The 22,869-nt window shown below is 28.5% G+C and overlaps 1 protein-coding gene across 1 annotated transcript in view; it reads left to right on the top strand.

The window, feature by feature from the left end:
* Positions 1–16,463, top strand: part of LOC111037723 — a 41,125-nt gene extending 24,662 nt beyond the window's left edge. Inside the window, 2 exon segments of the mRNA XM_022320454.1 lie at positions 9,381–9,553; positions 15,528–16,463. Of these exon segments, the coding sequence (XP_022176146.1) occupies positions 9,422–9,553; positions 15,528–15,788 (393 nt within the window). The 5' untranslated portion in view covers positions 9,381–9,421 and the 3' untranslated portion in view covers positions 15,789–16,463.
* Positions 16,464–22,869: the final 6,406 nt, after the last annotated feature.

The raw sequence follows: 22,869 nt of genomic DNA, 5'->3' as shown, positions 1-22,869 counted from the left end.
ACGTTGTATTATACATTTCAAAAAAATATAAACAAACATTGAATATAGTATTTATATGCTATTACGAAATAAACGATACAGCCCACACAGTTTAAAATATACTTACAATAAAATTAATTTATGATTGAAATCGAACGAGGAAAAAATATGATATGGTATGTGATTTTTAATTTTTAATAGAGAGTTCAAATGAGCAAAATTGCAACCTAAATGGTTTCTTAAATGTAAGTTGAATTAATGCGAGAAAACAGGCGCAAACACATGCTATATAATTATATGAATGTAAAATAGCGACATAGCAGCTGTTGAGTGATATGGTCAGATTCAATTCACAAAGTGTATTTAATATAAATTATAAAATAACACGATGTAGTCATATAGATTTTTATCTGAAACACTTATACCTAGTTAATCTATTCAGATATCAACTTAAACTTATTATTTCAGTCATGGACCATCTTTTTTTTACATGAATAATATGAGGAGGGAGATCATCTTGTACGAGAGTGAGAAAATGTAAAAACGATCTTAGAAACAATTTCTGAGGGGTTGTAGTCTTAAAAATGTTGTCCAACTAGATGTTAAGTGCCCCCCCCCTCGGGTGTTAAACATATAGAGCCTGAACATGATTCGTCCTAGATTTCAGTTCATCTAAACATAGGAAGGTACGTGGTCATTTGTTACGATTGTGATAATCTACTCTCTTCAATAATTTTAAATAGGTATATTCTGTTTATTAAAACACGATTATAAATTTGTATACTCATGCATACTTTTTGGTTTTTGTTTTATTCATTACATTTAAATACATTTAAGAATTATAATCCATTCAAATGTATTTAACCCTTGAAGCTAAGCTTATGGTGGGGTAAATGAGTAATTATTAAATACAATTTTTTTTTAATACATTTAAAATTTTTAAACTCTATTTTTACATACAATTTATAATATAGGTAAAATGTCTCCATAACAGTAGAAAATATTATGTTTATCCTTACTATTGTTTTTATATAATATAGACTTATTGTATTCAAAATATTTAAATACTATTAACTATGTATATCGACAATTAGGTATGGTACAACAAGTTATATGTCAAAAAATAATTTATTTGGTATTAATGTATAAGATGAAAATCCCAATTACCTCATTTAATGAAATCCTAAGTTTTAAAAATCTTTAAGGTTTCGAGTAAGGTATTGTATTTTATGTTTATTTCAAGACAGTGATGCTATACATACAAATATTGGTTTTCTCAATTTTCAAACAACAATAACAATAATACAAATGTGGCCGTCCGACAGTACTGTGTAGCAATTTACAAAGATCGTATTTCAAACGGATGTAATGCGCCGGAAAAAAAACGTTATTGAACGGACAAACACAACGAGACACGTGATCACAGTATAGTTTATTGTACTACGCGTGCTGTGGTTTAAACGAATTCTCGTTAGGAGAATTATAATTTCGGATACAGATTAATACCATTTACGTTACTGATACGTTTCTGTAATTAGTATTAAATAAAAATATGGTAAACACGCGGTTTTCGGTTTATTTTTTTTTCACAACAGTTTTTTACCCTGATACACCACGTGTAAAACGTGCTATTCTTTAATATATACACGATAAAATTAAAATAAATCGTCAACGGTTTTTTTTTTTTTTTTTGGACAAATCGCAGTGCCAACACCGCATGATGTCTGAATAATACCGGCGGCGGCCAACCCCTTCACGATATGTAGACCACACGTCGTGCAATATTATACAGTAATATAATATATTGTGCTCATGATTCCGCCGACCGCGCAAAACATTAATTTGTTCCTTTCATATTGAGCAACAATCGTCATCCGTGGTATATATGTCGGTCGTCCACCTTTTTGTATTATTTACCTTTCCGTTTTCCAACGAATGTGCCGCGCGTGTGGCGTTGACAGACACGACAATAATTTTTGAACGGCGGATTTTTGTCAGCACAGTTCGTATTTCTTTCTATTAGGTACCAGCCACATATAATATTGTTCCGCGACGTGTGCCCATTTTTATTTCACCCAACTCTTAGCTACCCACTCCCATACAAAATAATGTTCACCGCCACATTATTCACTTGTAAGTTTTATTGTTGATACGCATTACGCGAGTTGTATCACTGTTAGCACATATATATATATATATATAATAAGAATAGTATCTATATTATTATGCTCTTTGTGAAACACATCATATTCACATAGTGCTGCAGGTATATTTGTGAATAAATTATGTTTAGCTATCCGAATCAGACGGACGCCTTTCTAAATCTATTGTAATAGTGATAGTGGGCGGATGGCACTTGCAGATTTAGGCATGTATTGCAATTAAATCAATAATTCGAAATAAAATAAATGGGTCGGACACCTTCGCCATGCACTACCACTTGAAAAATAACACGATGTGACGTTATTTGTTGTGATTTAATCCGAGTATTATAATTTATAACACATCGGTTGGACAAACATAATATTATATGAGACACGATTTGACGATTTATGCAAATATGTCTCCAAAGTTTATCTCAGGCACAACAACAAACTAGTCATTCAAGATTAATAATGTTGATACTTGTGGACGGTGTTATTTCAACGGGGCTATGTTAATGAAATTGAAGCAACTTTCACAGCAAATTATACTGAATGAAACAATTTCAATTAATATAAATAGGTACTATTCAAAATGTTAACAGTTATTTTTACAACGGTGTTTTGTAATGTTTTATCTCAGTTTCTAGTATTTATATAGTATATATAATACGACTAAACATTGTTAAGAAACACATAAATAAACAGCATAATTTTATAACTTGTTTTAAAAATGTTTGATATGTGGAATACTCTATTGAAATGAGCTTATATTTTTTTAATTTAAAGAATGTTTTGAGTTTCAGAATCGTAAGGAAATTGTTGGTACTTACCTCTTTAATGTATTATTTTGTTGTAAATAGTAACAAACTAGTATAAACTATTACTGCTTAAGACTATGCACTTGTTCACATATTATAATATACCTTTTTTGAATATCGATGTCAATTAGTCAGACAAATGACAATAATTTGCTTATATGCGTGCATACATTATTATTGTATATTATTGTACGAATTTAGACAAACTTAGAATATAATAGTTGTCATACTGAATGGCGATAAAGGGCCTCAAATTGGTTTAATTATGATGTAATTTAGGTATACATAGTTATAGTACAATTTATAAATTATTAACATAATGATTATCACCATGGTTCAACATGTTCAAGTATATTTTAAAGAAATTATGTATTGTTTACACTTACTGTGCATACATATTTTTAATTGTTAATAAATGATTAACTGTGTATTTTAAGTAAAATTATAATTTTAAAATAATAGTGGCTTATACTTACCTACAAATAATATTTAATTAGGTAATTAATTTAATATTTAAATAAACTGGTTTATGCCGTTGTTTTAATAGAATTGGAGAAAAAACACTTTAATAATTTGATTACAGAAATGTCCAACAATTGTGGATTTACGGTAAACTTTTTTTAAATTTAAAAATGAACTGCTTATGAGCAAACTTGTACATTGGCAGGCTTGCTGACTGATCGTAACATTTTATATCAACATTTAAAGAAAATAAATTTAATAAAACAATAAAAAAAAATGTTACACTTCTAAGGATAGTTAAAAATGATCCAAAATATTTTGACATTTTTACAATGTTTAGAAAATTATTATATAAATATTTGGGGAACATTAATTCATGTACTCTACAGTTTTGAAATACAGTAAATAACGAAATCGATTATGTCGAAATTTAGTGTTCCATAAATATTCCTGTTTATTGAGTAAAAAGCTGTGAATTTTTTACATTCAACTCCTGAAAAGTTGAAGTACCAATTAGATCTAATTTTTTTCTATGAATCCAACTACTTATCCAAGTTAAAGCATACAATAGTTATTACTAATAACTAATAATTAAAACAAAAAGCAAAAAAATTAATTTTGTTTATGAATCCTATTTAAGTGCCTGGCTCTAGATAGGTACTCAAAATTGAAAACTGCTTAAAAACATTGAAATTTTTTAAATAAACATGGCCAATCATGGCCATGATTTACACAAAAATTAATTTTTCAAATTCAACTTCATACCATAACTTCAAATCGTATAGACAAACATGAATTCTGTAGTACTAATTGTATGTACTTAGGTCTTAGGTACCATAATAAAGTACTAAAATCGTGCACTAACCCGATTAAAATAATAGCATGTTTATAAAAATTGGGTGTAAAATCTTTATATGCCAAAACGATTATAAAAATACGTGATAGTAGGTTATATGTGGAGCTTAGATTATGTCTACATTTTAATAGGATATTATCTGAACATTGACCACTAAAATTGTTTTAACAAGTATAACAAGTATCTACACAGTATTACTGTTTTAAACATAATACATAAAACGTTTTAGAAAAATAAATACACAATTAACTAATTCACGATTCAGTGAGCACATATTGCGGACAACAAAAAAGTGCTGGCTGTGTTATTGCACAAAATATATGATGTTCCTATTTTTTTAAAACTTTGTTTAACCACAATTTGTCAGAACAAAATATACTTTAATGAAATATTAATGCAATACAGTTATATTGTTATAAATAAAATACATATTATAATACAAAAAGAAAACAATATCTTTAAACCAAGCTCCATTAAACATTTTAAAACTATAATAGGATTATTAACAGCAATAATTTATACAGATTACAGGTATATACTAAAAAAAGTTTTAATCGTTTTAAAGTGGAGAAATTATTCATAAGTTTATTCTCATAATAAATTGCTTCAAATAATATATATATATAATTTATCCATTCATTTTCAAGTGTAAGTGCTTAACTAATTATGAAACATTCTAATTAAACTCAATAAAAATGTGTTAAATAATTTATTTCATTGACCCAACAATATCATTAAGTATTTTTATAGCTATATTGTAATATACATGATACTCAATGATGATATCAATACATTACTACAACGTTTGTTTTATGAAGCCGGCAAATAAAAAAAAATAGGAAAAAATGATTATTGTGTAGGTATGTATATTTTAAAATAGAAATATCTAATGAAATATTTAATGTATTCACCATATGCATTAGACATACATCCATATTTATTAAATTAAAAAATAATCATTTTTCGTTGATTAATTAATTTAAAATAAACATTTCAAAGCAATTAATTCTAACCATTGAACTATTAATATTACTCTTAATATCTTCGTTCACGGATGTTGTTAGAGTAAATTCTCAAATGATCCTGAAATTATTAAAAACAATGTCGAATTAATCTTTTAAACTTTTATTTAAAATTAAATCTATGAAGTAAAATGTAAAATTTGCATAATTGTTTGTACGTCACACAGGTATAAAAATATTCAATAAAATAATTATTTAGGTGAATATGGTTTGTCGTGTACTCGTCAAAAATAACTTAACGAAATGCAATACAACATTTTCAAACGTAACATTCAATAAAGGTGCTTATAATGATACGTCAATTTCTGTAACGGTATTTTTTTTTTTAATATTTGTGTGTGATTTATACGAGTTTCCTATTTTGTAGGAACTTACTTAAATGTCAAGAAACTATATAATGTGCGGAAGACGGTTAAAATAAATGCCTGGTACATTCTTCAAGTTGTCTTTCACAATCTTAGAACATTTGAATACTTTATTGTAGTGTGAATAATTTTCATACCATGTACATTGTACACGAACTAGTTTTGGTAGGTACATCAAAACAAAACAAACATTTTAAGGGGTTATTTGATATTCCAAGTTCCATCAGAATTCCTACAATTCCTACAACGGCACTACCCAAAAACTATGTAGACGGAGGTACACCGGTACGCAATACCTTCTATGTTTCGTCTTATGTTCATCATTGTTACGTGGTTTTACATCAACGTGTATAGTATGTATGTATAGGTACGTACCTAAAACAACGTTTTTTAAAAGTTTTTTCATCGTTTGACCATTTTATCATTACTGCACGTTATTGAATATAATAACGATTGCAGAAAGTCTTTATTATTTATCGAACATTGTTTTAATGTTGACAGCTTATACTTGTGTCAAATACAAGTTAAAAGCATTTTTTACTTTTGTCTCTGTCAGATAAATTAATATACTCTAGATTTTATCAATATCAACTTATTCTCTCTGCTCTAAGTTTAACTATAGAAACTAAACGCATTATCGATGATTCGACGTTTCTCTTTGCTTTGTATCGTTAATAATATAAACTTTCAATTATTTTCACTAGTTATATACCTAGACAGGAAGTAAGGTGGTACGATTAATCACCGTGTTTACTGTCAAAGTCGGTTTAAGAGGTGGTTTGATTACCTATACCAATCAGTTCTCAGACTGTTTTCAAAATACCTAGTCAAAGAAATGAAAAATCAAATATAACTATTAACCTGGTCAGTGGCATTAAATCAATAAATTAAGAATTCTGAGTAAATATTACTTTATTTAAAAAAAAAAATAGTTTCAACAGAATCTACTCAGACGAATGTGCTAGTCTTACAATGATGTATTAATGTATGATGTGTAATTTTATTTATTTTTGTGCTGCAATTAGGTTTTTTGTGTAGATAAATGGTTACTTTTTCAACTTTATTGACCGTTTTGATTACATATTAGAACTTTTGATCTAGTTGGTTGGTACTTTAGGAGTTTAAAAGAAGAAATAGTTCCCAGTACTTTTTTTTAAATAATTGGGAAAAACTAACGAAAAACAGGGGGGAAAAGGATTATTTACGCAACACCAGTTTTTAATAAAATTTGTTATAATCAAAAATGCGTAAAAATGTTCAGTTGCCAAGAAATTCACTAAGAATTCATATTAGTTTTTTTTTCTTGCTAGTTGCTACGTATGAACAATTTTCAAAATATTCTGCCATATTTTAAGATATTTATATTTTTTTTTTTTTTAATTAATTTTTTTTTTTTTATTTTAAAAACTTGGAAATTTAATACATGATTTTTCTTGAAATCTTTATATATAAATTGAAAATATCAAAAACATATCAATCCCAATTTTGTTTAAAAATAATTTAAATCATAATTTCAACAAAAATTTGTTAAAATCACAAATATTTATAATAATTTTTGTAGTAACATTTTTAATTTATATCTAGGGCTTAAAAACCGTGTACTAGCCACTAGGTACCTCTTAAGTTTTTCATCCAGTGATTCGAAAATATCGAAAAATAAACTGCATTTTTTTTTATGAGGTTATTAAGTTTAAATTTGATCAAAATTGGATTTTCAATCATAAAACAATAATTTTCTTCGAACGATTTTAGTTATTCTGTTTAATTCAAAAAAAATTAATTGTTAACTGTAGAGTATTGAAGTATTTAATTATTACCTAAGTTATCTATACATAATAACATTCTGAAAGTATTTGGAATATGTGTATGTTATAACTTATTTGTAAACACATGAGCATTTTGACTTTTTTTGAATGATGGTAAACCTTTTTCTCTTGATCCAAAACTTGACAATATTATAAAAGGGATCTTATAACTTATTCCTGTAGCATTCTAATACAATTAAAAATATTAAGACATATTTTTCATATAAACTTGTTAAGTCTAAATGTACACAATTTAATTTATGATTTGTTATATGTAAATAATATATCAGTAGCATGTGCGATTTTTTTTTGTCAAACCTATAACGAATTAAGAAGTTACTAATGATAATATGATTAAAATTGTATTAATTATGTTACATTATATTATTATAATGTGTTAACTAACCTCAAAAATGAAGTCTGTTCTTCAGATACATCTTCACTTTCTATAATAGTCGTTTTAAATTTAAATTCAATGATAAATTATTATTTACTGTAGGTGTATAATGTATATAGAGGTGGTATTATTCAAATGTTGTAATTTCTTAATTTGGTTAAGATTGAAAACATGTTCGCCAAAAAAAATTGCATTTAAGTCAGTAATATCTATTTATTGTCTGTTGTAGAATATGATGGTTAATTAATTCCTCTTAATTAGTCTAAGTATTTAGAAAATGTAATAATGTATAGAAAATTAAAGTTTAAGCAATTATGGAAACTGGAAAGTTTCATCCTAACTTAACCTCTTAGACCCTAGTTATAATCGGACTAACTCATGAGACATTACCTCGCATAATGTATATACTCGTATATTGCTATGTAAGCATAACATTTTATATTAATAAATCATGGTTGATTTCTGGATCCAAAGAATCCTTTCCAAACAGTAAAGTAAATCGTAAACATTTTAAATAAATTTAATTTTTATAAAATTTATTAGTAACAAAATATTTGTGAACGCTTAAAAATTTACTCATCATTTCGAATTAGATATCTAATTCGAAATCGTCAAAACCCTATAGGTGGTTATAATAATAATATGATATTGATACGTTAGTAAATCTTTCATTAGTTATTTATTACTATATTCATACATAATTTTTTTGCGTTACGATTAATAGTTTTGTTTAAATAAGGGTCATTGTCCATTAGTTGATGAATAATAGAGAGATATATTATCAGAATCTGTCTTTATAGGACGTACATTTTGTAATTTGTAATGACTAATGTTCATGAGTTATAACGATTAGATATACAAATATGAAAATAATAATACACCATTTTTCGATAATAATGTCTAAACTAAGGTTGAGGGAGTTAACACAAAGGTCGGGCGGGTTTATAATATATACACAATACACATTAATACAAATCATGTAATAGCCAACGAAATACGAACCATTCACTCTACAGTCGTGTCGTGGTCGATGGTCGTCTTCTCGACTAGTTCGCGTTTTTTGAAAACCTAATTAATACTATTGTTGTCTGTTTTAAGTATATACACCGTTGTGTTAATTAACCCGTGCGCGGTTTTATCTTCTAATCATGAGACCGTCGGTCATCGTAGCGGGCTACCTGTCCTCCGACGGTGTAACGATCATGTTACTAGTGTTGGAAATTAAATAGGTAATGTCGCCCGGGGTTTCGTGAAAAACTGGGCGTCCGAGACAACAATTATTCACAAAAAACAAAAATTTAAAATAACACGCACTAACGAACCCTTTAACGCAATAATTACAATACATCGCAGAGTCCGTGGAGAAAAGACAACGACGGTCGACGGAAACTCTCGAAATTGTAATTCACTATTACCTATCTATGCAGCTCGCGAGCCACTAAATGGACATTGCAGTACCTCCATACATTAAAATACAAATAAAACTACGTGAGTCGCTCTAAGATGAATGTTTTGCTTTGTTTGTTTTGCAGAAACTATCGTCAGCGCTACAGCCGAAATTCGTAATCACAAAATGAGGATTTTGACGATCGCCTGGATTTTGGTCGCGGTCACGTGGTGCTGCGACAGCGCCGTTATCTACGAACCGCTGGTTCAAAACACCCGTTACTATGAGCCCAGAATTCAGGACTTGGAGCTTCTCGACGTAAGTTTCGTATTTTTTAACTTGTAGTTGTTTTATATATTATTTCCGCCAAACTGCCGACATCAGTAGAAATCGTTTAAAATACGCGTATTGAATAATAATATATACATATATAAATATATATACCTATACGTAATAATGTATAGGAATCCGTAAAGTTCAGAATAATACATATATAATATTATGATCTTAAGCGAGTTTGTTTTCGATCGAGGTAAGGCTCAATTCTTTTAATACGAGTATAATCTTTGTAAGTCCGTCATTGAGTTTCAGATGATTTATTTTGGTTGTGTTATTCATTCGAAACCATTTAGGTTTGGATCAACTACCCCTACAGTTTTTTTTCTTAGAAAAATCTATAGATCTATTAGTTTTGTTTTGTTTTATCTATTGCGTAGTGAGTACAACTAACGGAATCTATTGTGAAGTACATTCTACGATAATCCAATGAGAAAAGTTATCCGACTTAAAAACAACACTTTGAAATGGGTACACTCACCTTGTTCACTAAGTCTTATGTGGTTTCAATATATAAGTTTCCTAAGCCTGGTCATATTAGAAGTATGAAAAAAATGACGAGTTAAACTTACTTCAATATATCCTCAAAGAAACAAAGTTTTACTCTAAGTGCCAATGAAAGGTTCATCGAAGAAACACTCGAGTAGTCAAGTTAATTTGAAATTGCACTTCAAAGTTAGTTCTGATTTTCAAATTTAATTTAATTGTTATAAATATTGGCACTCCATATGTCATTGGAATTTATAAATGTGAACATATTTCTATAACAATGGAAACGTATCTTGAATTGTGGACTCAGTTCACTGGAGTATAAAAAAAACTTCAAATCATTATTAATTAAAAATACATATTCACATAGTTCAATAGGCACCTACCTATTTATGGGTGGTATATACCTATCTAGTATTTAATTATCAACCGAGCCCATATTTAATCACTGAACATAAAATAATTATCATGTCTAAGATAACAAATGTCATATTTAAATTGTTTTATACTGAAAAAATTAAACTTTATCTATAGATGCATACTATTATCTACTATTATAAATTATAATAATCCCGAATTATAATTCACATTCTTAAACTTTCTCAAATATTTCTTATCCTTATCTGGTTCATTGCAATTTAATAAATAATTTATTTGTGTAGACAGCTTTACACACATGGTAAATTAACGTGTAACATGTAGGTAAATTAAATTAATGTTCATAAAACAACTTTTATGCTGGGGTCCATCCAATTATATAGGTAACTCTTAAAAACAAATTCATTTTACGACAATACTAAAGAAGCAAAATAAATTAAATGAGTTAAAATACAATTTATTAAACACCAGTATAAGATGTGGGTGCGTGTATAATATATTAAATTCAAAATTGTAATATGTTTTTTTAATTATGCATAGAGTTAATATTATGTAGGGATAACTCCAAATTAGTATTTACGCTTTCTTCATATTAAAAATAAATATAGTTGTTGTTTGAACTTTAAATTACATATGAAAACTTTACTACTTAAGAATATTATATGGTTCTCTGACGTTCGTAAGTTATACCTATGTACTTTTTCTACAATGTACCATAGTAAGGTATTATACTAATGAGACTATTATTTTCATTTTGAATAAATAACAATATTTGATTTGGATTTGGATTATAAAATGCATTTTTCAGTAATTTGATGAAAATAAAAAAAATCTCAGATTGGTATGTTGTAGGTACATTCAAAATAAAACCCATTGTCAATGTAAACTGTAAAGCCAGATGCCCAGATAACTACAAATCGACTTATATATATTTATGTACTGTGCTTTTTTAATTAAAACTATCCAGCGCTCTTTATTCATCTAATTATATTGGTTTCTACTGTCACTTAAATTAATTAACGTTGACACGGTCGAACAGTTAAATTCAATAACTTTCATTTAAACAGTCTGTGATAACATAATATAGTTGAGTCAAGCGTAGAGATGTATTCCTGACGTTGATCGCATATTGCGAATCGTCGTAATACTGCTTCTAAATCGTAACTTCATGCACATTAATTGTATACTTCGTGATAAACAATAATATCCCGATTTGCTCTTCGTATATGAGTTTATAATATTTTGATAAATTAATGTAAAAAAAAAAATGTATACTAATAAATAGTTTTATTATATTAATGTTTTTGTGAAAATGCGGAATACTTGATCTGTATAAACATAAATTGTGTCTTGTGAGAAAATCAGGTTTAAACCTTTGCGAGGTTTGAGTCCTTACTATTCAGCGAGGCCTCACTTTAAAAAATAAAGTTAAAAAGATTAGTTTAATATTATTATATTATGAGTACTAAAAATGCAATGTATTATATATATAACATTTTTTTTCTCACTTTTTCATTTGAAAATGTTCTAATCATTTCATTTTCGATGATTATCTGCAAAACACATTTTTTAAATAACTGCAGTTTCATTAATGTACGTAAATTGTCTTGTGTGCCTATACTGTTTACATAGACAAACGACGAGTGACGTTCTTCTGTGATGATAACCGGTATAGACAATCCGTTATAAACGTTCATACAAATAGATTTTTATTGATCTATACATTATACCTACCGATAATAGGTAATAGTCCTTTGTTTAAAATATTTATAGAAGCGGAAAGAATAATAATTACTGAGAATCGTTTCATTAGACTTTGAATTTAATATGCATAAATCAATACTTCAAATTCTTTCGCTGCTATAAAAAAAAGCCATGGTAAAATCCGAGGCACTAAAAAATATCAAGTTTTGAAGTTTTGGGGGTTACGGCCTCACTTAACCCGGGCTAGCTTCCTGGGAATTTTTATAAAATAAAACCTGTGGATAAACAGTGGTAAAATTCTAAAATGTTTTAAGACCTTCTCAAAACGCATAGTTATCACAATATCGCCATTGTTGTTTCGTATGTTAAATCGTTTACCTAACCCGACCCAAATATGTATACATTATATCATAATGTGGGTACCTGTCACACCATAATACAATATAATAATAATAATAATAATAATAATAATAATATATTAATTGCAATATAAAGTCGTCGGGTTGGGTTAAGTCGTAGAACTTCTATGATTAGACCATTTGTAAATGCTCATTTTTTCAGCGTACCTACAATTATTATCTCTCCGTATACGATTATTACGTGTACTAAAGTCACTACATACATATTAGACACACACACACGCACACACACACTATCTAATAACGATCTGACAGGAGTAATAAACGGTAAGTATACGTACCTCACACCCATTATAATATACAACACTGCAGCGACCGAGTTGGGCTCTCGGGATATAAACAGTGACTTTTGCAGGAACTGCGACCTCAGGATTAAGACGAATGTCCTCAGTAGTTTACGCGGGCAATTCGAGCGAGACCACTGTAAAACTGGTGTGCCCGGGCGTCTTAAATATATGAGAGAGTAACGCGAGAACTATAATAATTGCTTTCGGAGAAGAATGGTTTTGGAAACTTCTTTGCGGTCGTGTAAAGTATATGGTAGACGTAGTGCAGTTATATAGCACAGTTGTAGTATACTGACAATTATATATATAAACATGTATGTATATCCGTATACCGTAGTACCTATATATTTTTATTTAAGTATTGTATATAATATAGTCCCGGGACAAAAAAAATATAAAAACAGAAAATCGACAAAACACTATAATAATACGACGTCATATGTATATAAACAATATATATATATAGATAAACCTTTTGTACTAAACGTGTCGAACAATGGCAATACAAACACCCGGTGACAATATCTCTTTGACTTGGGTATTCGCGATGTACGTTGCTGCTATATAGTATACAACCACCGGACGACAAATCGTCGGCTCATAGGAATTCGATAGGTAGGTGTATGTACACTGTTTGTTTTTATTGTTTAGTACAATATTTCCATTCGAAATTCTCGGTTTACTATGACGTACACAATGCACCCCTTTTTATTTCGAATATATATTCACTGTGGAGATAAAATATTGTATACGCTACACCATCATAACTATACATAGCGAGGTATTTAATATTAACATTAATATATATATATATATATATATATAATTCAAAATGAAACTATAATTTTATTTTACTGATTTACAAGCGAGCAGGACTAGATAGTGTAATATTTTATGCTGTGCTCGGGCCAAACTAAACTAAAAATATTAATTTTAAAGCACTTTATAACTCAGGGGGGTTAAAATGCATTTGGCCCGTGTTCAATGACGTGTTTAAACAAGTACAGTGTATAGTACCTACATAATATATATACGGATACACGTACCTCCTGCACATTGAGCTGAATATTAATCTTTAAATTATCGTCCGTTGTAACTTAAGTCCTCGATTTTTCAATACGTACATTATCATAGTATTTGAAGTTTAAAGTGTTGCATGTGAAAAAAACTGTGAAATATTGGATTTTTTCATCACACTGGCAAATAGGTTCTCATTTACTTACATATCTAATTTTTTCCAATATACTTTATTATTTATTCATTTGTTAACTATATTAACTGTTTAAAAGATATAAGATAATAGTTAGAATGCATTGTAATAACATAGAACACAGTGGACAGCTGGAAGTTATTTGATACTATTTAATGTGTTTTATAATAGGCCTTACTCTGATTATTTTATTTATTATAAGGTAATAATTAAAATATATTGATGAAACAAATAAACACTACATTTTTGAATGTACAGCTAACGTGCTCCTATTAAATTTTCTCGCTTAATGATATCATATTATATATCATTTATATGTATATATTTTAATCTCTGCGTGTGTATAAGAGATCCACCAGCTAAATCTATCGCACTAATGGTTTTGAAATTCGGTACGTGTCACATGTGTAACCCTATATGGCTGTACTCGAGAATGTGCATCTCTATGCGTAATTATGAAATTGTACATTTGTACATTTCAAAAGGAGTTCTCACAGGGCCGATTTGTTGCTTTATATTTTGTTGGCTCACGAGAAAAAGGATTATTATTTTTTTGTTTGTTTAAGGCTGCCATTGATTAAAGCCGTGCAGAATCAGCTAGTATCTTATATTTTATAATTAATGACGCTACAAATATCTGAAGTTCTACCCATAAGTCAAAATTATAAATACATTGTTAATGGATAAATAATACATTCGGTCATATACTGAATATGGCTATTATACATTTTGCATTCCAATCAAATTATTTAATGTAGGTATTGGCCTTTTACTATTGATCCTACATGATTTAGCCATCTTACTTACACAGCTATACATTACCGATAATAATATTGTATTGATATACGGTATTACATAAAAAGAAGTAGTGTTTATGTATAATTAGTTACCTATGTAATAATTTTTACTGTCTATTTAATTAAAATTTAAAAAAAATTATTCATAAAATCTTTATATGAACGCCCAAAGGATTTTATAAAAATTAAGGAAATCGTCATTCAGTGGTCAGCAGAAGAATTCGTACAATACTATCGATCAGCATTTTTTCCAAAATTGATATTACTTTAATATTTTCGATTTCACTTTCAATTCAGAGGGTTTTATACCAGGAAATGAGTTATTTATTTTAGACATTGTCCGGCTGGATATAACTTAATCTTACGATGTGGTTTTGATAAAAACAATAAACGTAGTAAGGATTTACCTTAACCCAAACGAATAAAAAAAGGTTCCAATCGACGCACATCTTTGTTTATTTTATTTTGCCTATATTTCGTGCGGTCACATTCAGGATAATATAAATTACAATATGTACAATATAGGAGTTTCGTACTCCAGTAAATTATATAAAACGTTTTGATGGACAAAATCGTTAAATATAATAATATATTTTGCAGTGGATTATCTATTCGAACTATTCGAAATTTAACAATAAAATACGTTAATTTTTTTGTTTTTTTTTTTGATAGAAAAACTTTTTTGACATGGCTTCGATCGAAAAGAGGAACGGCGCAATGCAAGGTGAGTCACCGAGAAGTCGTCCTAGTTTGTCCATCGTCAACTCGCTAGACGTGCTCAGACAAAAATTAATGTATGAGGTGGCGCGGTGACACGTAGATGAGAACCAGAAAGTGCTGTCGCAAAACCACCAGATACTGAAGAATCTAGGAAAGCGGTCACTGTTTCCTTTTATTGAAGTACCACGGAGGTACAATGTATTTCGTATATAATGATACATTGATATATCGAGTTATGATTTAACATTTTTTTGAAACAAACTTATTGAAGTATGCTACTAAGTTTTTCTTTGTATTATTTAACTCATTTAAATCAATTTTCAAATATGACTGTGGCTAATAGAATTTAAAAAATATCTGTATGAACGTGAATTTCTAAATTCAAGAGTCTAAATATGGGATAACCTTATTAATTTTCTCTGCCCTTTTTGGTTTTATTTATAAACAAAAACAATGTGCAATTTATTTCATATGGATTTAGGAATTCTCGTGCTTAATAATTACATTTTTTTTACAGGTTTTAAATGGAAACCATTTGGATTTCGACGGTTTAACAGCGTTATTATTTATGGATATTTTATTTAAAATGCAATATATAATTAATTTTATTTGTTGACTTTACCTAATATTGTAGACAGCCAAATCATTGTTATTTTGTTTTCAATTTATATATTATATGTATTTCCAGTATATAAAAAAAATATAACCTAGTATAAATATATTATGTCGTATATTATATTAGACATTAAAAAACTCAATCCACAGACATTATTCACCATAATATTATTATACAACATACTTGTTCCCAAAAAAACAACTTTCAGTATTCTATATTTAATTTAGTTTCTTTGTATTTTTTTTTTTTTTTTGATTATTTACCAAATTAATTAGAGCATCGTAAAGTGATTTAATACCTGTTATTTTTTAATAAAAATATATTATTATACTACAGGATGCATCGCCTTAATTTTTTTCTTTTTCAATTGAATACACACAATATTTTATTAATAATTAGTATATTATATTATAGGTATACAATATTTATACATACATATGTATTTTACATATACTATGATCTATTTGCTGTATTATTGGTATTTTAGTAACAACGAACAACAACCAATTTTTAATAATTGTAGTTGGACAATGAACAACTGTAGGTATACTGCCACTATGTAATAATGTAACTATATTATGCTTTATCAATTCACCGCATTCGTAACGCCCGTCCATTGCACAGAAGCTCCTTCCCACCTGGCGAAGAGAAACAATACAAAATAATATCATACATTGTAATAAAATTACAAATCACTATTGGCAGTGGTAGTTTTACGGTAGGAGAGAGGATAATGGGTGGTCAGCCACTACAATTGACTTGTGTAAATGTGTTAATAAGTAATAACTCTATATATAGCGCCATGTTCATCAAATTACAAAACATTTATCATAAATAAAAAATGCTTCATGCTATATAATAGGTATAATTCAATAATTGCATAAAATGTATTGCGCATGAAATTACTTCTCATAGCTGCTATGAACGGAAAATATGTGTTAATTATATTATAATTATACCCATGCAATATGCATGTGCAAAATATTTTCAACCTCTCTCTCCCCCATCCCACCTTTGATGTTGTCAAGAACCACCTCCGTCATCAGAACGTGTCGGTAGGCATAACTGTATCAGTAGGTAATGGTTTAATCGTTTAATGTGCTATGACTAAGGAAAATAAAATATTCACTTCGTGTGTATAAGACACTCGACCAAAAGTAGAAGCGAAGTGGTATTGTTAATGTCGTCCGTGGCCTTCATCATCCGTGTCTGTTCGCCCTGGTGCGATCGCGTGTCCACCATCGCGTGGTTCTCGCTACCGCTACACGAATAGTGAGTCAATGGAAATCTGCAAAAATTATATTTAACAATAATAATGCATGATAATTCCGAAAAAATCAATTCCGTCCAAAACCAGTGGAAATCATTTGTTCAATAACGTCTGATCTATAGGTACGTGCACTGTACTGGCTGTACTATACAAAATAAGCAGACGAACACTTTCAAGTGATTAACAGTCAAGGTAATGATATTCGAAAAAGCCATAAATGCATGTATACTCCACTGCATGTATATCGACTACCGGGTACCTATATTTATTTCTTCCTCGTTCCGAATAAACGCAGTACAACTCCATAGATTTATTGTTGTGTGTTGTATTACATATTTACATAACACGTGTAATATAACGATTTCCAGTTTCCAGTTTCATTTTTACTCTCGGATATTATTTTGACAATAATAATATTAATAATAATAATAATAGTAATAATGGTGCAATAAAATTGTATTAATAACTTCAGTTAGTGGGCGTAATTGTAATAGGTTTTGTCCCTGGGCGAAAACTCTCGAGCTCAGTTTTCTAGAACTTAAAACTTTTAATGTAAATTATATAAAATATAATAAAACTATTGATCTGGCGAAGAGTTCGTCGAGATAAAAAAATTTACAATTTACGTCACACATAACATACACAATATTATGTATTATAATATATTACATAGAAACGTATTATTCCAATACTATTTGTCAATTTACTTAACATCTCATCGGTTAGATAAATGTTCAACTATATTTTGATATTAAGTAAAAAATGGCTGGTTAGTACTTGACGATATTTTATCATTATTTCATTATAAATTATAATCAGTAGCCAGTAGGTAAATAATATGGATACCTACTACTTACTGCCTACTATAATCATGTGACATAATATAGCATGGCATGTTCATCAACGTGTTAATGCTTTTTACAATTTTATACTCATGTAATATTAGTTGTACAAAACAACATTTTTGAAAACTATTATATTTTTTACAATTTTTTTATCGTAATAAATTTTAAATTGTTTTTTTCTTTTTTAAATAAGTATGTATTTTTAATTTCATATTCCGAAGCAGGATATTTTTCTGAGAATTAACATACAAATCGAATTTCATACGAGCGAAGCTAATTATAGTCTGGCTCGAGAAAAATGAGTGCTCAAAGCAGTTTGGCGGTGCCCAAATATTGTCAGAACTAGGTGTTCTCCGTATCGAACGTATTATTGTTGTTAGCTGCAGCTGCTGTTGAGTAGACACTATACATAATTTTTAAAAAAACATGCCAATTATTTTGATAACCTCTAATGGAAATTTGCACTTGACGTCAGCGCTCACTTTTCGTGAGCAGGACTGTAGTTAACTATCTCCATACTCATCTATACAACTGTTCTAAAGTACTATTAAATAATAATATACGAACTATATTATGTTATACATTAGTTATTTTTTAATTTTTACCTACTACTAACTAACGTATAAAGAAACAGCCAATTTATTTTGTATCTATGTACTCACTCGTCAATCAACTTAAAAACGGATTTTTTTTTTGTTTTCATAATTATTTAATGCATTTTAAGGATAAAATCATAGGATATAATACGAACAATAGAACTCGTACAATTATAAGTAGTAAAATATAAATTTACTTGTGTAGCTATCTGTTCAGTATTTACGCGATGAAATAGCCAATTCAGGCAATTGCGTTAACTGTATGTTATTACGTTGCATGATCCTGAATATCGGGGGCTCAATATTTGCAAGTTTTACTGAAAATGACAATTCCTGAAATATAATGTACTACAGTGAAGTACAATGTGTCGGGCGGAGAAAATTAAGTCACAGTATGCATAATAATAATAATACTGTAAAGTCTTATTATAATGTAATATTTTATTATGTTAGTCTAAACCAATTAGAACGATAAAATAAAATAACTGGAAAAAAATTCCGATATTCATGACTTTTTTGGCAACTGAAAAAATAATACTGCACAAAAGTGGCCGAATAAAGTTATAATGAATGGAGTAGTAGAACAACATTTTGTGGTATACCCCTGTACCATGTGCATCTATTTCTCCTATCAAAACTTTAAATACGTAAATACGTATACGTAATTAATTAAATACTCATTCAACATTCTGTTTCTATGAGTTAAAGTTTTCTCAAAAATATTCCGATTTAGAATATTATTAAATTAAAAATGTTCCTCGGCCATTCACAAAAATAATCACTTGATCAAGTATGAAGATAAAAAACGTTATTTTATAATAACTTACAACTGTACAAAAATTCAAAACTCAAGACTTTTTAAGATAGTTTATGTGTACTGTCATAAGAACTACTTTGTATACTACTGAGTGTTAGTTAATTATTACAAAACATTCACTGGAGTATTGGAGTCTACGTATATAGGCGCCACTAGACCTTCGTAGCAAAGGAAGCCTTTATTAAATCCTGTATTCATGCATTTTCATATTTTCCGAGTTTATCTTATTTCTGAAAACAACTAAATAAAACTGTTGATGAGATTACCAACATTAGTAGTACACTTTTTCCTATTTGTATGTTTTGGAGTTATAGAGTCATAATTTGATATCCTTATGCATCTTAATAATTAGTTAAAATCAGGTTCTCTGGTACATTTGTTGTGAGAAAAAATAAAGAAAATTATTTGATCCAACAATGAATTTGTCACAAAGTTGATCAAAACTAAATTTCCACGACCAATGCAGTAGATATAATTTAGATTATAAGTTATAACAACAGTGCAACACAAATGTTATCTAGTTTGTTACAGTTCTTTGTATTAAATTACCTACATTTAATAACTTATAACTATAGTTAAATTCATATTGAATTCATTGAGGAACATACACATTTATAAGTTCTTGCTAACTTTTTTTAAACATATATAATAGGTTATAAAATCTGATTTATTCATCGTTATCAGCATCTAACAAGATTTACTAATCTACACATATTATAGTAGGTGTTCAGTATTCTCATTCTGATTGTGAAATTTGTATTTATTTTTTAATTGCTTTATACATTTTATTACTTTATGCAGACATACCACATTGCATCATCGTCTATGTTCGTCAATAAAATACGTACAGTCATTTAAAAACCTATAATTCAACTAACAAACTATATCGCTCGTACGTTTTGATTACGTGGTATTAAATATGCTAGTTATTAATAAATATAATATTAACATTTAAAATTTGTTGTATACCTTGAACTTGTTACTAACTTTGCTTAGATTATTATTATTATTATTATCATTATTATTATTATTATTATTATTATTATTGTTATTATTATCATAAAATCGTATTATGTTGTTCAGACCATGTGAGTCGCATGATTATGCTAATAAATAAAATTAAAATTAATAATTATGTACCTAGTGTTAATTAACAAATAAAACATAAAACATGGCGCAGTCTTTGGAGTTATATATTAAATAACCAACGTCCTACGTGATAATTGTTTAATTGCCTGGATTCAAATCGATAAAAAATCAAAATGGAATTCAACAGACCGGCGAACCTTAAACTGATTGGTAATATAAGTGACAATTTTAAAACATTCAAGCAAGAAGTAGAAGTTTATTTCATGGCTACTGAAACAAATCAAAAACCAAAAGAAGTTCAGGTGGCACGTCTACTGAACCTTTTAGGACCAGATGGTTTGAAATTGTTTAACACGTTTAAAATTGAAGATACATCTGTTGAAACAATTTTCAAATGTTTGGAAGAATATTGTGTACCCAAAAAGAATGTGGTAATGGAGCATTATAAATACTTTACCAGAAAACAAAATGAAAATGAATCATTTGACAAATTCTATGCTGACTTACGCGAACTTATTAAGTCATGTGCATTTGGAGAAGCTGAAGAAACTCTGTTGTGCTCACAAATAGTACTTGGTATACATGATAAGGACCTGCAGACAAGATTACTCAGAGAAGATTTGCCCTTGTCTAAAATCATCAAGTATTGTCAAGCGGTTGAACAGGCCGAGATGCATCGACGTGTGGTTCAAAAAGAAAGTCCAGCTCTGGATCAAATTGAAGAACGTCAACAATTCAAATCAAAAGGATGGAGTCAAGTCAAGCAAAATAATAAGTCACAAAGAAAACAGGAGCATAAGAACAAAAATCAGGTAAATTATAAAAATAAAAATTCAGGGGAAAGTCAAAATAATAATGTTAAAGTATTTAGTTGCAACAGATGTGGTACATCTCATGGTATAAATGAATGCCCTTCATATGGAAAAACTTGTAACAATTGTTTTAAACTCAACCATTTTGCAGTGAAGTGTAGAAAAGGTGCTAATAAAGGACAGTTGCATGAGGTTCAATGTAATAATAGTAATGACGAGGAAAAAGAATTAACTTATTTGTCATTAAATAGCATTGAGTCAGAGAAACAAATGAATTGGACTGATATTGTTGTGATTGATAGTAAAAAAGAATTAAAAATTAAATTAGATACAGGAGCTCAGTTGAATGTAATGCCTCTTAAAGAATTTAAAAAATTAAATAAAAACTTAGAGAAAAGTTCAGTAGTTATTAAATCATTTGGAGGATTTAAAATAGAGTCATTGGGAAAAGTTAAAGTAAATTTAAAAAACTTTAAGAATGAAATTAGTACCTATTTTGAAGTTGTTAATTACAATGATTTACCAATACTAGGGTTAAAGGATTGCATAAGACTAAATTATGAAATAAAAGAAGTAAATGAAATTAATAGTTGTAAAACAGAAAAAGATGTATTCTTACAAAAGTATGTTGATATATTTAATGGTTTAGGAAAATTTCCAGAAAAAATTTCTATAAAAGTTAAAGATGGCGCTAATCCTAAAATCTTCCCACCAAGAAGAGTACCTTATAAAATAGTAAATAAATTAAAAGAAACACTAGATAAAATGTGTGAATTAAAAATTATAGAAAAATGTGAAGAACCAAGCGAATGGCAGAGTCCTATAATAATAATCGAAAAACCAGACAAAAGTTTGAGAGTTTGTTTAGATCCCAGGGAGCTTAATAAAAATATAATTAGGGAAATGTACCAAATACCAACACTAGAAGAAATTAAATTAAATTTATTAAATAAAAAATATTTTACTTTATTGGACCTTCGTGATGGATTTTATCAATGTGAATTAGATCAGAAGTCACAAAACTATTGCTGTTTTAGTACACCTTTTGGAGGATATAAGTACTTAAGATTGCCTTTTGGCATATCATCTGCCCCTGAGAAGTTTCAACAAATGACTTCTAAATATTTTGGTAACATTAAAAACGTAAATGTATATTTTGATGATATATTAGTAGCAGGCTCAACGATAGAAGAACATAATTTAGCGTTGAATGAGGTAATAAAAACTTCGAGAAAATTTAATATTAAGT

The sequence above is a fragment of the Myzus persicae genome, unplaced genomic scaffold, assembly GCF_001856785.1.
Source record: "Myzus persicae strain clone G006 unplaced genomic scaffold, MPER_G0061.0, whole genome shotgun sequence".
Taxonomy (NCBI): Eukaryota; Metazoa; Arthropoda; class Insecta; order Hemiptera; family Aphididae; genus Myzus; species Myzus persicae.
Note: the sequence above shows the minus strand (reverse complement) of the source record. Positions and strands in the feature narration are given on the sequence as shown.